The sequence below is a fragment of the Sus scrofa genome, chromosome 7 (assembly GCF_000003025.6).
Source record: "Sus scrofa isolate TJ Tabasco breed Duroc chromosome 7, Sscrofa11.1, whole genome shotgun sequence".
Classification (NCBI taxonomy): domain Eukaryota; kingdom Metazoa; phylum Chordata; class Mammalia; order Artiodactyla; family Suidae; genus Sus; species Sus scrofa.
Window position 1 is genome coordinate 29,501,647 of NC_010449.5, and position 13,215 is coordinate 29,514,861.

Here is a 13,215-nt window from a genome sequence, read left to right on the forward strand (position 1 = left end):
TGTTGATTTTCCCAAACTAAGTGGATTCCCTCCAGCCGAAGAGAGAGGGTGTTTGAGTTTGAGTTTCAAGGGCAAGTAAGAGGTTGGTTTTGGAGAAGGGACTAGATCTGAGATCAGACACATCGGTGAAGGCCGGTGGGTTTTGAGAAGAGAGCTTGCAAACAAGGGATTTGGGCCTCGGAGATGTTGGCTTCCAACGAGGAACTGAAAACACTAGCTTACTTTTGCAAGCACAACCGTTTCTCACTTTAATTACTCACATTTGCACAACTTGAGAGGCCGTGTGCAGGGATGTTCTAACTCCATCCATGACATTTCCACTCCTGTCAGCCACTCAGAAATCCCGTGGCTCAGAGTCAATGCCTCGTAAGAATTGCTTTTCAGCTGAATACTTATTTTTTAAATGGCACATGTTTCAACCAAGAAGAAAGTAGATTGGGGAATTAGTCACAGTTGTATAATTGTAGGTCATGTGTCGAATTGAATGTATTTGGAAAACTTTGTCCACGTTAGATTTGCTCCCTGTCCCCAGGCTGCGTTCTGATCAGTGTATGGGTTTTAATGTGGGCACAGAAAGTGGTGTTTAGGAGCATGAGGTCTGGGGCCGACCTGACTGAATTTGAGTCCCATCTCTCCTGCTGCTGTGTGACCTTGGGCAGGTTACCTAACCTTCCTGGGCGTCAGTGTGGACTTTTTTTTTTTTTTTTTTTTTGAAGTTTCATTGAAGCACTGTTGATTTCCAATGTTGGGATCGTTTCTGCTGTACAAGAAAGCAATTCAGTTACACATGGACCCACATCCATTCTCCTTCAGATTCTCTTCCTGTACAGGTTATCACAGAGTAGAGAGCAGGTAGAGGTCCTTGTGCTGCGCAGCAGGTCCCTGTTGGCCCGTCATTCCATATACCTCACTGTGCTCCGTTTTCTTATATATAAAGTGAGAAGAGTAATATTCTACTTGTTTCAAGGGGTCATTATGAGAATTAAGTAATTTGATACATGTAAATCTTTTAGAGACGTGTTGAACATACAAGAAACAGTCAGTGAAGGTTGAGTGTCAGCTTTTATTACAGCAGTAGAATTGAGTTTAAGGGAGGGAGTGGGATGGACTGGGAATTGGGGGTTAATAGATGCAAACTATTGCCTTTGGAATGGATAAGCAATGAGATCCTGCTGTGTAGCCCTGGGAACGCTATCCAATCTCTTATGAGGGAGCATGATCATGTGAGAAAAAGAATGTATACATGTATGTGTGACTGGGTCACCTTGCTGTGCAGTAGAAAATTGACAGAACCCTGTAAACCAGCTATGATGGAAAACATAAAAATCATTTTAAAAAAATAAAAACTGATAAAATTGAATTTGGGGGGCCCCGCCCACAGCATGTGAAAGTTTCTGGGCCATGGACTGAACCCCCACCATAGCAGTGACAATGCCAGATCCCTAACCACTAGGCCACCAGGAAACTCCATAAAATTGAATTTTTATCTCTATTGGCCTTCTCTTCAAAATCTGTTAGGACTTTATTCTTCCAATTTTATGGAAACAATAGCAAGCCTACCTGAATTTTGCAAATAAACCAGTAGCGCAACAGTCAAAATAGCCAGTAAAACCCACCAGGAGTCCTTGAACCTGGAAAAGGGGTTATTTTCCCTCTCGGGGCTATTGACCGGTGTTCTGATCGGAAAGAAATCACACTGGATTTATCTCATGGGTGATTTCTTTTTCCCTTGGAAACTTAGTTCTGATTCATTTAAAATGTTACTGTTAAATGTTTTTGTACTTTTATGCAGCCTAAAAACACAAATCCCGTTTCTTATTGTGCCAAAGCTTTATTTCAGCCTCATCATAGTAGAAGGTAAACCGTCTCAGATCCTTTTGTTGTCCTAGGTTTTGCCGATAATTAATATTCTGCAAGGAAAGAGGTATCAATAGGAAATTTGATCTCACTGGAAATAATCAGCAAATTATTATTGAACCCCTATTTGATATGCAGCATGCCCCTCCCAGAGAAATAGAAAATATTGACCACGTTTTCAAGGAGCATCAACCCAAATGATAAAGGCAGACCAATCAGGTGGAAGTTTTGAGAGAACGCTGGTTATGAATAAGTGGCCAGAGATGTGGAGCTGCTGTAGCATCACAGTAGGACAAGACATCAGGATAATATGCAGCAACACAGAAGGGGCAGGGATAGGAAATTTTGGTCTATTGACTCAAATGGAAAAGGAAGAAAATCTTCCCAGGAGGGAGGAGGAAAAAAAAAAAAAAAAAGATGGAATTTGTTGAAAGGCAGCAAGTCCAGCCTGAACACGGTTAAAGAAGGATAACAAGAAGGCCAGAAGTGACTGTGGGTCCTCTCGAAATAAGAAGAAAAAATTCCGACCCCTGTTACTCCCTTGCTGACCCTGGAAGTCTTTGGACTAAGATGGCAAATTAAACGTCTTCAACAAGAAAGAATGTGCGGCTGCATTATTTTTTTCCCTGGGTTTATAGCTATTCTTTCGCTATCGTGTTTTAAAATGGCATTTCCCTTCTTCTCAGCGTTTCCACATGCGAAACCTCTTGGGCGGCCCTGAGCAAAAAGCTCATTATTCCTTCTGCACTGGCTCCTCAAAAAAAAAAGTTCTTTCCTTTTTTCCTGTTCAGTTTCAGGAACAAATATCCTCAGCCAGTGGACTGAAGTAGAATTTCAGAGCAGCCCACTGGGCTCTGTGGAAGTAACCTTAGCACTGGTGTTTTGTTAAGATATAATCGCTATGGTACGTGTAAATATAAAACGATATTGACTAGAAATAAGGAGCCTCTCAGAGTTCCCTGGCGGCATAGCAGGTTAAGGATCTGGTGCTGTCACTGCAGCAGCTCGGGTCCCTGCTGTGGCCCAGGTTTGATCCCTGGCTCCAGAACGTCCACATGGCCAAAAACAAAACAAAAAAGATACCATTGCCTCTGTGCAGGAGTTTACTGATGCTGCTGGCCAGATTGTTATGTTTTCAGCAAGATGCCCCATGTGGACCTCATGGACGCCATAATGCATGAGTAAAATATTCTTTTTGAAGTATTTCTTCAAAGTAAGTTATAAGACACCCTCACCTCACAAAAATGTTGCTTCTGTTGCTTTTTCTTGTGGATGGTGACCACCTGACTGGTCAGTACAGGCCATTGGACAACACGCCACAGCTCTATAGAATGCACCTAGGTTCACGGCCAGGCTGCACTAATAATGTTCCCTGCAGGGATCTGGTTTGCAAGGGCAAAGGTCATTTCTCAGGTGTTACCTCAAGGATGATGGGGGATTAGGCAGAGTTGTTTGGCTTGGGCCTTGAGCTCATGAAAATATTCAGACTTTAGAAATTCAACATTTTGGAGTTCCCGTCATGGCGCAGTGGTTAACGAATCCGACTGGGAACCATGAGGTTGCGGGTTCGGTCCCTGCCCTTGCTCAGTGGGTTAACGATCCAGTGTTGCCGTGAGCTGTGGTGTAGGTTGCAGACGCAGCTCGGATCCTGCGTTGCTGTGGCTCTGGCGTAGGCTAGTGGCTACAGCTCCGATTCGACCCCTAGCCTGGGAACCTCCATATGCCGCTGGAGCGGCCCAAAGAAATAGCAAAAAGACCAAAAAAAAAAAAAAAAAAAAGAAATTCAACATTTTGTTAAAATGAGATTATGGGTGTAGGCAGAAACACACTGTATTGAATGAAATGACTGTTATGGGGCTTGAAACTTGAGTCCCACATGGAAGGTCAGATGCCTGTGGACTGTTTTTACGGAAAAGTAATTATGAATTGAAGCATCACGTCACAGGTCATTGATATCTGTAGTGTCACATTTAGAATAGAATTAAATCTTTAGATATCTGAGCCAAATATTGCTGTCATGGAAACCATAGTTGCTATGACATTGCAGTTTGTTCAGAATTCTAAAAATGTCTCGCCATAAATATTGATGTTTTCTGGAGTTCCCATCGTGGCTCAGTGATTAATGAATCTGACTAGGAACCATGAGGTTGCAGGTTCAATCCCTGGTCTTGCTTAGTGGGTTAAGGATCCGGCATTGCCGTGAGCTGTGATGTAGGTCGCAGACGCAGCTCAGATCCTGCGTTGCTGTGGCTCTGGCGTAGGCTGGCAGCTGCAGCTCCGATTAGACCCCTAGCCTGGGAACCTCTATATGCCGCGGGAGCGACCCTAGAAAAGGCAAAAAGACAAGAAAAAATATATATATATTGATGTTTTCTGTTGCTGAGAAGTACTTCCCTAGGTATAACTATTTTGCCCACAGAGTTAAATCCTTGAAAGTTTTACATGATAAAAGGCCTTTAATTTTTAAAGTAGATAATCGTATCTTTTCTCTAACCCTATTTTGGTGTTTCTGGGAGTTTTTGCTTGTTTTTCAACATAAAAAATTTGCAAATAATAGAATTGGCTTTGACCCTTGATCGGCTCTGACTGAATCATTGTGGTTGGTTGTCTTGGACTGAGAAATATTTTTTTTTCCTTTTTAGGGTGACCCTGGACAGCCTGGGAACCCTGGCTATCCTGGACAGCCTGGTCAAGATGGTAAGCCTGTGAGTACTGAAAGCTTAGTCATCTCCAGTACTGGGATTATAAGGTCAAAGTAAAATTGCACTGGGCCGAGTTCAACAAGCGAGGAAGACTTTATTCAAGACTATTGTAATAGGGGAGAGAGCCTCAACTCCACAGAGCTGAAACAGGGAGATGTGGAGGGTTTGAGTCACTGGGGCGAGCTGGGAGCAAAGTACTGGAGGAGGTTGATCCATGGGATGGAGCAAGTGGAGTTATTTCTGGGTGTGGTGGATGTTTTCCATGCCGTTGGGCCGTCTGTGTCTGCTAATTGGCACCTGTCAAAGTTAGACTCCTCCCCTGTCGCAGGGACTGGGACATCCCAGTGCTGTTTCCTTAATGGTTGTGTTTCAAAGGGATGGCTTCTGGGTCCCGGAGAACTATGTTCTTTTTTTTGGTCTTTTTAGGGCCACACCTGCAGCATATGGAGGTTCCCAGGCTAGGGGTCTAATCAGAGCTACAGCTGCTGGCCTATACCACAGCCACAGCAACACCAGATCCAAGCCGCATCTGCGACCTACACCACAGCTCATGGAAACACCAGATCCTCAACCCACTGAGCAAGGCCAGGGATCGAACCCACAACCTCATGGTTCCATGATTCGTTTCCACTGCACCACGACAGGAACTCCAGCTTTTGATTCTTAAATAATTATCACCAAAAGAAGGTATCTCCCAGGAAACTTTCTTTAGCATGAGATATTAACCCTTGTTGTATGGAACACAGGAAAGTTTATACTGTGAGTCAATAATTTTCAAGGCATAAAGCAACCACAGGTGTAATGTTAAACCATCAATTCCCCAACCATCAGGAGAGAAGAGCTTACATCCCTGAGAGAGAGGGCTGCTGACAAATCTAATACAAAAAATAGAGCCAACTTTTGAAGTAGCAATATGCTGGCATCTTTTACACCAGTTGCCTGGAAAAGGGGTTAAAGATACAGGTGAGCGTCTCTGAGATGGTCAAAGAGGGGAGTCTGAACACGTGACAGTGGTGTCACCTGAGCTGCAGAACGCTGAAGGAGCTGTCCGTTGTGACACTGCTGCCAAGGAGGTGGATAAAAATGAGGTCTGTGCCTAGAGCTTTGGACTGACTTGCCTCCTGGAAGTCACCGAGGACCTTGGTGAACGGGGTTTCAGGGGAGCGCTGGATGGCAGTGGGTTCAAGAGAGATAAATGGTGACAGTGAGCACGTATGCTCCCGAGAGATGTCCTAGAGAACAGAGAAGTGGAGCAGTGGCATGGGGACAGTGCGGGGAAGGGCGTTGTTAAATGATATAAGATGTTAGAGCATATTTTTACAAAATGAGGCCAAAGGGGGAAATTTGATGATTTGGAGACAAGGGATATTTGCAGGAAGAAAAATGCATTGGCTCCAGTCACAGAGGAAGGAGAGTGTGGCTTGGATAAGGTTACCGGCAGTTAAACCTTGATGGAGTAGAGAGCCAAGCCAGTAAGTTCAGAAAGAGCTAGGTGGGGGTGTCCCCAGGAACTAGGAGAATTTTCATCAGCTTGCTTTTAGTGGATTGAATGAAATGAATGGATTCCAGACCTAATATTTCCCCTTCTGCCTTTATCCTTAGCTCCCATTTTGCGCCAACACTTGCCTTGTAGTTTCTCCTATAACCCATTCCTTTCGCGATAACTGCGAGGGTCCTGTGACACTGGTGCATTGCCTCAGTGCCGCTCCTTAGTCCCACTGAAGATGCTGCCCGAGGGTCTGTGGGAGACCTGCCTTAATCCCTCGGGGGTGGGGGCTATGAAGGTGAGCCCTCTCTGCCTGGAGACCTCCTCCCTGGGACCCACTCTCTGTGTTAGAGGAAGTTGCGGTGCTGTCTCACCCCCAGAATAGAGACACTTCCCATGTGACGTCATCCGCATCATCATGACGTCATGTCATCAGCTGGCCCTCAGGATGCCACGGAGCTCCCCAGACAGAGCTGCAGATGGGTTAGGCTTTTGTCTTTTCAGGGGTGAAATTCCTGGGCAGTAAGTATTTCGAGGTGAGTGCCTTCCACAGGCGAGCAGCTCTGTCTGCCCTTATCGCCATGAATGAAGGACTGGAAAATAGTTCTACTGACGCCATAAATCATGCGCATTACTCTGGGACGCTCATTGAAGCTGCAACAGGCTTACTGTCTCATCTCGCTCAGCACATGTATATTTATGTGTGTGCCCATGCATAGCGGTCACTCTGTAGCATCTGACATTAAACGTTAGATGTTGTCAGGTGGTATCTGAGGAAGATCAAGCCAACGGTAGTGGGCAGGATAATGTTCACACCCCAGGATCTCCGAGGCCCATGGCTCTGTGACCTTCCACGGCTGAAGGGACTTTCAGATGCAGGCGTAGGTCTCTGTGGCGCAGCGTCATCACGAGGGTTCTTCAAGGAGGGAGGCAGGAGAAGCCGACAGAGGAGGAGATGGGGAGAGGGAAGCAGAGATCAGAGGAGGCAGCCGAGCACCGAGAGGTATATGGCTTCTGGAAGCTGGGAACGGGAAGGAAGATTCTCCCCTAGAGCCCCTGCAGGGAAGGCAGCCCAGGGACCCCCAAGAGTTTCACTTTCTAAGACCCATTTTGGACTTCGGACCTCCAGACCCATAAGGAGGTGCTGTGTTAAGCCACTCTGTCTGGGGGAATTTGTTCCAGCAGCAATGGGAAACCGAAACACCACCCCCAAATCTGATGTACCCAAGGGGCTGCCTTTTTCTTCAATATCTCCCTTTCCCTGCAGGCTTTTTCCCTCTGCAGGAGATGTGAGGTTGGGTGGCCAGGCAGGAAGAGAAAGTGAGCCTGGGAGCCAGAACAGCTGAGGGTCATTAGTGTGTGTCCAGGGCCAGCACAGCAGGGGTGGGGAGGTGTGGGTGGAGCCTCTGGCTGGTGATGGAAGCCATCTGGCCAAGGAAACTTGGATGGAACAATTCGAAGGGAATTCTGCTTTGTTTGGATTTGGTTCTGTGCAACCCCCCTCAATAAGCAATTTGAATCTTTTTCACATTATAACCAGGCCAAGTCAACTGAAGCTTTAAATAGGAAATTATTCCACTCTGGAGAAATACTAATTTTCGTAAGGAAAATGCCTTCAACCAAAATTGAAGAGCTATTTTCAAATCCTTCCACTCCTTTCTCATTCCTTTATCAGTTAAGCAACTTCTCTCAGCACAGTGTCTGAGCAATTTACTCTGTACTCTTGTATCCTTATCCAAAGAGAGGCCGAAGAACTATCTATAGATTCCGCTAGGTAATCCAAAGAGTACAACTATCAAAGGCACTGCCGCTGTGACATTTTTTTTTTTTTAAGAAGGCCTTTTATGGAAACTTCGTAGGACTATTTTATGATTTTGTAGAAGTTGACGTTTTTACGGTGCTCTTTTCTGTTGTCAGGAATTAGTCCTCACGAATGAAATTCTTCACTGAACCCAGAGCCCCAGCTCGTTGTTGGAGAGACACAGGGCTGTTTCGCCCTTCGTTTTGCTTTTCAAAGTTGTTTTGCTTTCATGGGCCTCAGTTTTTGCATCTGGAAAAAAAAAGAAGAAGAAGAAGACGGTGGTGCCAGATGAGGCCCCTGTTTTCTCCTGTGCTGGTTGTCTGAGATTTCGTGAAAGCTGTTATATTTGCTGAGAGAGAGAGAAAGGTGGGCTAGACCCCGTGCAGCATCCGGGAGGGGTGAGTTTTCCACGTTGGCCTTAAGCGTGGATTCAGGGAGACTGACGGAGCGCTCCCACCAATAGACCAGAGGGCATCGGTCAGCCACTCCCCCCCTCCTCTGTCCCCCAGCCCCTCAGCGTGTCCCTGCCGGTCTAGAGACTCCAGAAGGGGCCAGCTTTCTCCGTGGGACTTAAACCTCATGAAAGTGGGAGTCAGCGCGGGTGGGGAATGTCAAAGTTACACACCCTCCTCCAGCCACACATGAAGGTGGGGGTGCAGGTGCTGGAGCTGAAGCAGGAGGGAAGCAGGAGGAAGGAGGGTTCCGTAGGCCCTCGGGACGGCTCGACTTGAGCTTTCAGTTGCAGTGACCTTCAGGAGCCATGGAATAAAGGACTGATGTCCTCTGACTTGGATTTTGGTCTTTTTTGTCTTTTGGGGGGGTTTTTTTGGCCGACCCTGGGGCATACAGTGTTCCTGGGTCGGGGATCAGATCCAAGGGACAGTTTTGACCTAAGCCACAGCTGTGACAACGCTGGATCCTTAACCCACTGTGCTGGGCCAGGGATTGAACCTGCGTCCCAGCGCTCCCAAGAGACCAGCGTGGGGGTGGTGGGAGTGGGTGAGGGGAGGGGCTTATGTTTGGGGTATCTGGAAGTTAGAGGCCGCAACTTGCTGATGTTTTGGGGGTGTGGGGTGTGAGTCAGAGAGGAGTCAAGGGTGACTCCAGCGAGGTGTGGGCAGGTGAGATGGAGAAAGTAGGCGGGGCTCAGGAGTTTGCATTGGGATGTAGCAGATTTTTACACTAGAAGGTCAAGTCGAAATTTTCAGTGGGTGGCTGAGGATGGAAGTCTGGTGTTCAGGAGTTCTCTTTTTCTGGACTGTCCCTTCTCGTCCTCTGCCCACACTCCACAGAGGTCATGATATTCTGCCTATGGATTAGTGAGCTTCTAATACGTTAAGATAATTAATCCTTTGCTATCTATGTTGTAAACATCTATTTATTTGGCTTATACATTTTTTTAAATTTTTTGTTGAAGTATAGTTGATTGACAATGGTCTGTCAATTTCTCCTGTACAGCAAAGTGACCCAGTTATATTTCAGTAATTTTTTATTTTTAGATGTTTTTTAAAGTATTGCTGATTTAGTGTTGTGCCAATTTCTGCTGTACAGCAAAGTGACCCAGTCATACATATATGTATGTATATATGTATACATTTTTTTCCTCATAGTATCTTCCATCACGTTCTATCCCAAAAGATTGGATATAGTTCCCTGTGCTGTATAGTAGAAGCTCATTGCTTATCCATTCTACATGTAATAGTATATGTTGGTTTTTAATATTTAGAATTGTCCAGTTTCACCACAATTTATTCTTTTCTCTTGCTATTTCTTCCAGGGTTCTTTTTTGAGCATTAGATACTCTGAGATAGGTTCATTGACTTTCTGTAATTTTCAAGAATTGTTGATCCTTGACGTTCCTGTTGTGGCTCAACAGCAATGAACCCGACTAGCATCCATGAGGATGTGGGTTTGATCCCTAGCCTCTCTCAGTGGGTTAAGGATCCTGCATTGCCGTGAGCTGTGGTGTAGGTCACAGATCCTGCCTCACTGTGGTTGTGGCGTAGGCCAGCAGCTGCAGCTCTTATTCGACCCCTAGCCTGGGAACTTCCATACGCTGCAGGTGCACCCCTCCCCCCAGAACAAAGAACTGTTGATCCTTGACTTCATTTGGGGAATTCACTTTGGCATTTGAGCTGATGTGCAGATCCTAAACAATTTGGTGAATGTGGAGAATGGCTATTCTGACAGAGTGCAGTTCGACTGGAGTATTTGTCTGGGAGGTGGTATTCAAATGCAACCTTGTCGAGAGAGGAATTAACCCGTGTAAGGTGATGCCTGAAAGGCTAAAGCAGATGTTGGCTTTGTTGGTAATACATGATGTCTGTGTTAGGAAAGACTGCAGCCCTGCTGTTGGAGGCTTGGATCTGGTTTAGGACCCTACCCTTCAGGGGTACATGGGTCTGGAATTCCCTTGGAAGGAAGTCTGTTGGAGAGGGGTTCCTGAGCTTCAGGTGTCATCCGAGCAAAGATGCTGCTCTGAAATTCTAAAATCCTCTGGAAAGGTAGTGCACAAAGGAAGAACAGGGAGGAAACAGCTTTTAGCCTTTCCGAATAAGCTTGACAGGGGTGAACAATTAGTCAGAGAACAATAGGACCCAGGAGACGGGCTTTTTATGTCTTCCTCTCTTCAGACTCTTAATGCAACATGGACTCAATAGTTTAAAAGCTGGGGGAATGCGAGGCTGAGTGCTGCAAAGAGGCAGGACCTGGAAAATGGTATATGTTAGGAGAAAAGCCAAAGGAATAGCTATTATGTAGCTTGGAAAAGAGAGTTACAAGAAGCAGCCTCATTATGAAGAACATGAAACATCCTTCTAGAGAGAACAGCTTCTACCCCAACTCTCACTTCCCTTCAATGCGGGATCCTTTGCCAAAATGTTTGCCTTACTCTCTCCCGCTGCCACTGAGCGCATGTGCGCACACTCACACACACGCTCCTGAGAGTCTCACCAATAAACCACACACACACACATGCACAATCCTGAGAGTCTCACCAATAAACTAAAATGTGGATGTTTCCTCAGATAGAATACCCAGTTTATCTTCCTTCTCTCTAATCAAATGTTATTGAAAACTTGTCTCTTCTATAAAGCTTTGCCGGACAAAGCTTTACTTCATTTTTCTGCAACTCCGCTAATGTAAATCTCACCAATGGATCTTTCTATGTTTATCTCATGCATCTCTTATGTAGATGACTTCTATTTTATATATTATATGGGGTACGTACAGCAGTGGTGGTGTGTGCATAGGCATTATATATGCGTGAATGTTGTCTGTATATTTAATTTAAATTATTCAAGGAATTGTTTGGGGCACATCTAGCATTTGTGATTTTTTTTAATTTTTATTACTCAAATGAATATATCACATCTGTAGTTGTATAATGATCATAACAATCTGATTTCACAGGATTTCCATCCCACAGCCCAGGCACATCCCTCCACCCCCCAAACTGTCTCCTATGGAGACCATAAGTTTTTCAATGTTTGTGAGTCAGCATCTGTTCTGCAAAGAAGTTCCGTCTGTCCTTTTTTCAGATTCCACATGTCAGTGAAAGCATTGGATGTTGGTGTCTCATTGTATGGCTGACTTCACTTAGCATGATAGTTTCTAGGTCCATCCATGTTGCAAAAAATGCCAGTATTTCATTCTTTTTAATGGCTGAGTAATATTCCATTGTGTATATGTACCACATCTTTTGGATCCACTCCTCTGTCGATGGACATTTGGGTTGCTTCCATGTCTTGGCTATTGAAAATAGTGCTACAATGAATATTGGAGTACATGTGTCTTTGCGAGTTGTCGTTTTCTCTGGGTAGATGCCCAGGAGCAGGATTGCTGGATCAAATGGTAGTTCTATGTTTAGGTTTCTGAGGAATCTCCATACTGCTTTCCACAGCGGTTGCACCAATTTACAATCCCACCAACAGTGTTCCTTTTTCTTCACACTCTCTCCAGCACTTATTGTTTGTAGACTTTTGGATGATGGCCATTCCAGCTGGTGTGAGGTGGTACCTCGGAGTGGTTTTGATTTGCATCTCTCTAATAATGAGTGACGTTGAACATCTTTTCATGTGTTTCTTGGCCATCTGCATGTCGTCTTTGCAGAAATGTCTTTTTAGGTCTTCTGCCCATTTTTTGATAGGCTTCTTTGTGTTTTTGGTATGGAGCTGCAGAAGGTGTTTATAAATTTTGGAGATTAATCCCTTGTCAGTCAATTCACTTGCAAAGATTTTCTCCCATTCTGTGGGTTGTCTTTTTGTTTTGTTTAGGGTTTCCTTTGCTGTGCAGAAACTTTGAAGTTTGAGTAGGTCCCATTTGTTTATTTTTGTTTTTGTTGTCAATACTCTGATAGGTGGATCTGAGAAGATGTTGCTGTCGTTTATGTCAGAGAGTGTTTGGCCTATGTTTTCCCCTAGGAGTTTGATAGTGTCTGGTCTTATATCTAGGTCTTTAATCCATTTTGAGTTTATTTTTGTGTATGGTGTTAGGAAGTGTTCTAATTTCATTCTTTTACATGTGGCTGTCCAGTTTTCCCAGCACCACTTCTTGAACAAGCTGTCCTTTCTCCATTGTATATTCTTGCCTCCTTTGTCATAGATTAGTTGGCTGTAGGTGCGTGGGTTTAATTCTGGGCTTTCTATCCTGTTCCACTGATCTATATGTCTGTCTTTGTGCCAGTACCATGTGGTTTTGATGACTGTTGCTTTGTAGTGTAGTCTGAAATCAGGAAGCCTGATTCCTGCAGCTCCATTTTTCTTTCTCAGGATGTCTTTGGCTAATTCTGGGTCTTTTGTGCTTCCAAACAAACTTTAAAATATTTTGTTTGAGTTCTGTGAAAAATAGCATTTGTGATTTTAAAGGTCCGTTTCTGCCTACATTGCGTGGTCTTTTGATTGGAATCTGCATGAATGCAGAGCTGTCTCTACTATTATTCTCAGAGCTCTGGATAGTGGTGCCTGGTTGGACTCAATATTTATATGTTTGCTTATTTATTTATTCTTTCATTCATCCACACACAGGCCACATATTTGTTGGGTGTTTACTGTTTTTCTGACGCTCTTCTAGACTAAGGGAGTAGAGAATGAACAAAACAGAAAACATATCCTGCTGTTTTGATGCTCACATCCCAGTAGGGAGGATAGATAATAAATTTTAGTGATAAAATAATAAATCAGTAAATCATATCAGAGAGTAGGCAGCACTATGGTGAAAAGATAGCGGGTCAAGAGGGAATGAGGTTAGCTGTCCTCATCCTTTTATCATAAAGCCTAAGTGTCGAGATTTAGGTTGGAAAATAAGAATTATTACATTGATGATCCATTACCTTAAAAAGCTGTGCCCTCTTCTTTTGAAAGAAGCTTGGC

General features: G+C 44.6%; 1 protein-coding gene across 2 annotated transcripts in view; it reads left to right on the forward strand.

Annotated features, from left to right (window-relative positions):
- COL21A1 (collagen type XXI alpha 1 chain) overlaps positions 1-13,215 on the forward strand; it is a 194,189-nt gene that overhangs the window by 86,796 nt on the left and 94,178 nt on the right. The window contains exon 10 of one of the 2 annotated variants that reach the window (XM_013977769.1): positions 4,500-4,562. In XM_013977769.1, coding sequence (XP_013833223.1) covers positions 4,500-4,562 — 63 coding nt within the window. The remainder of the gene's footprint in view (positions 1-4,499; positions 4,563-13,215) is intronic. The other variant, XM_021098588.1, reaches the window with a different exon arrangement.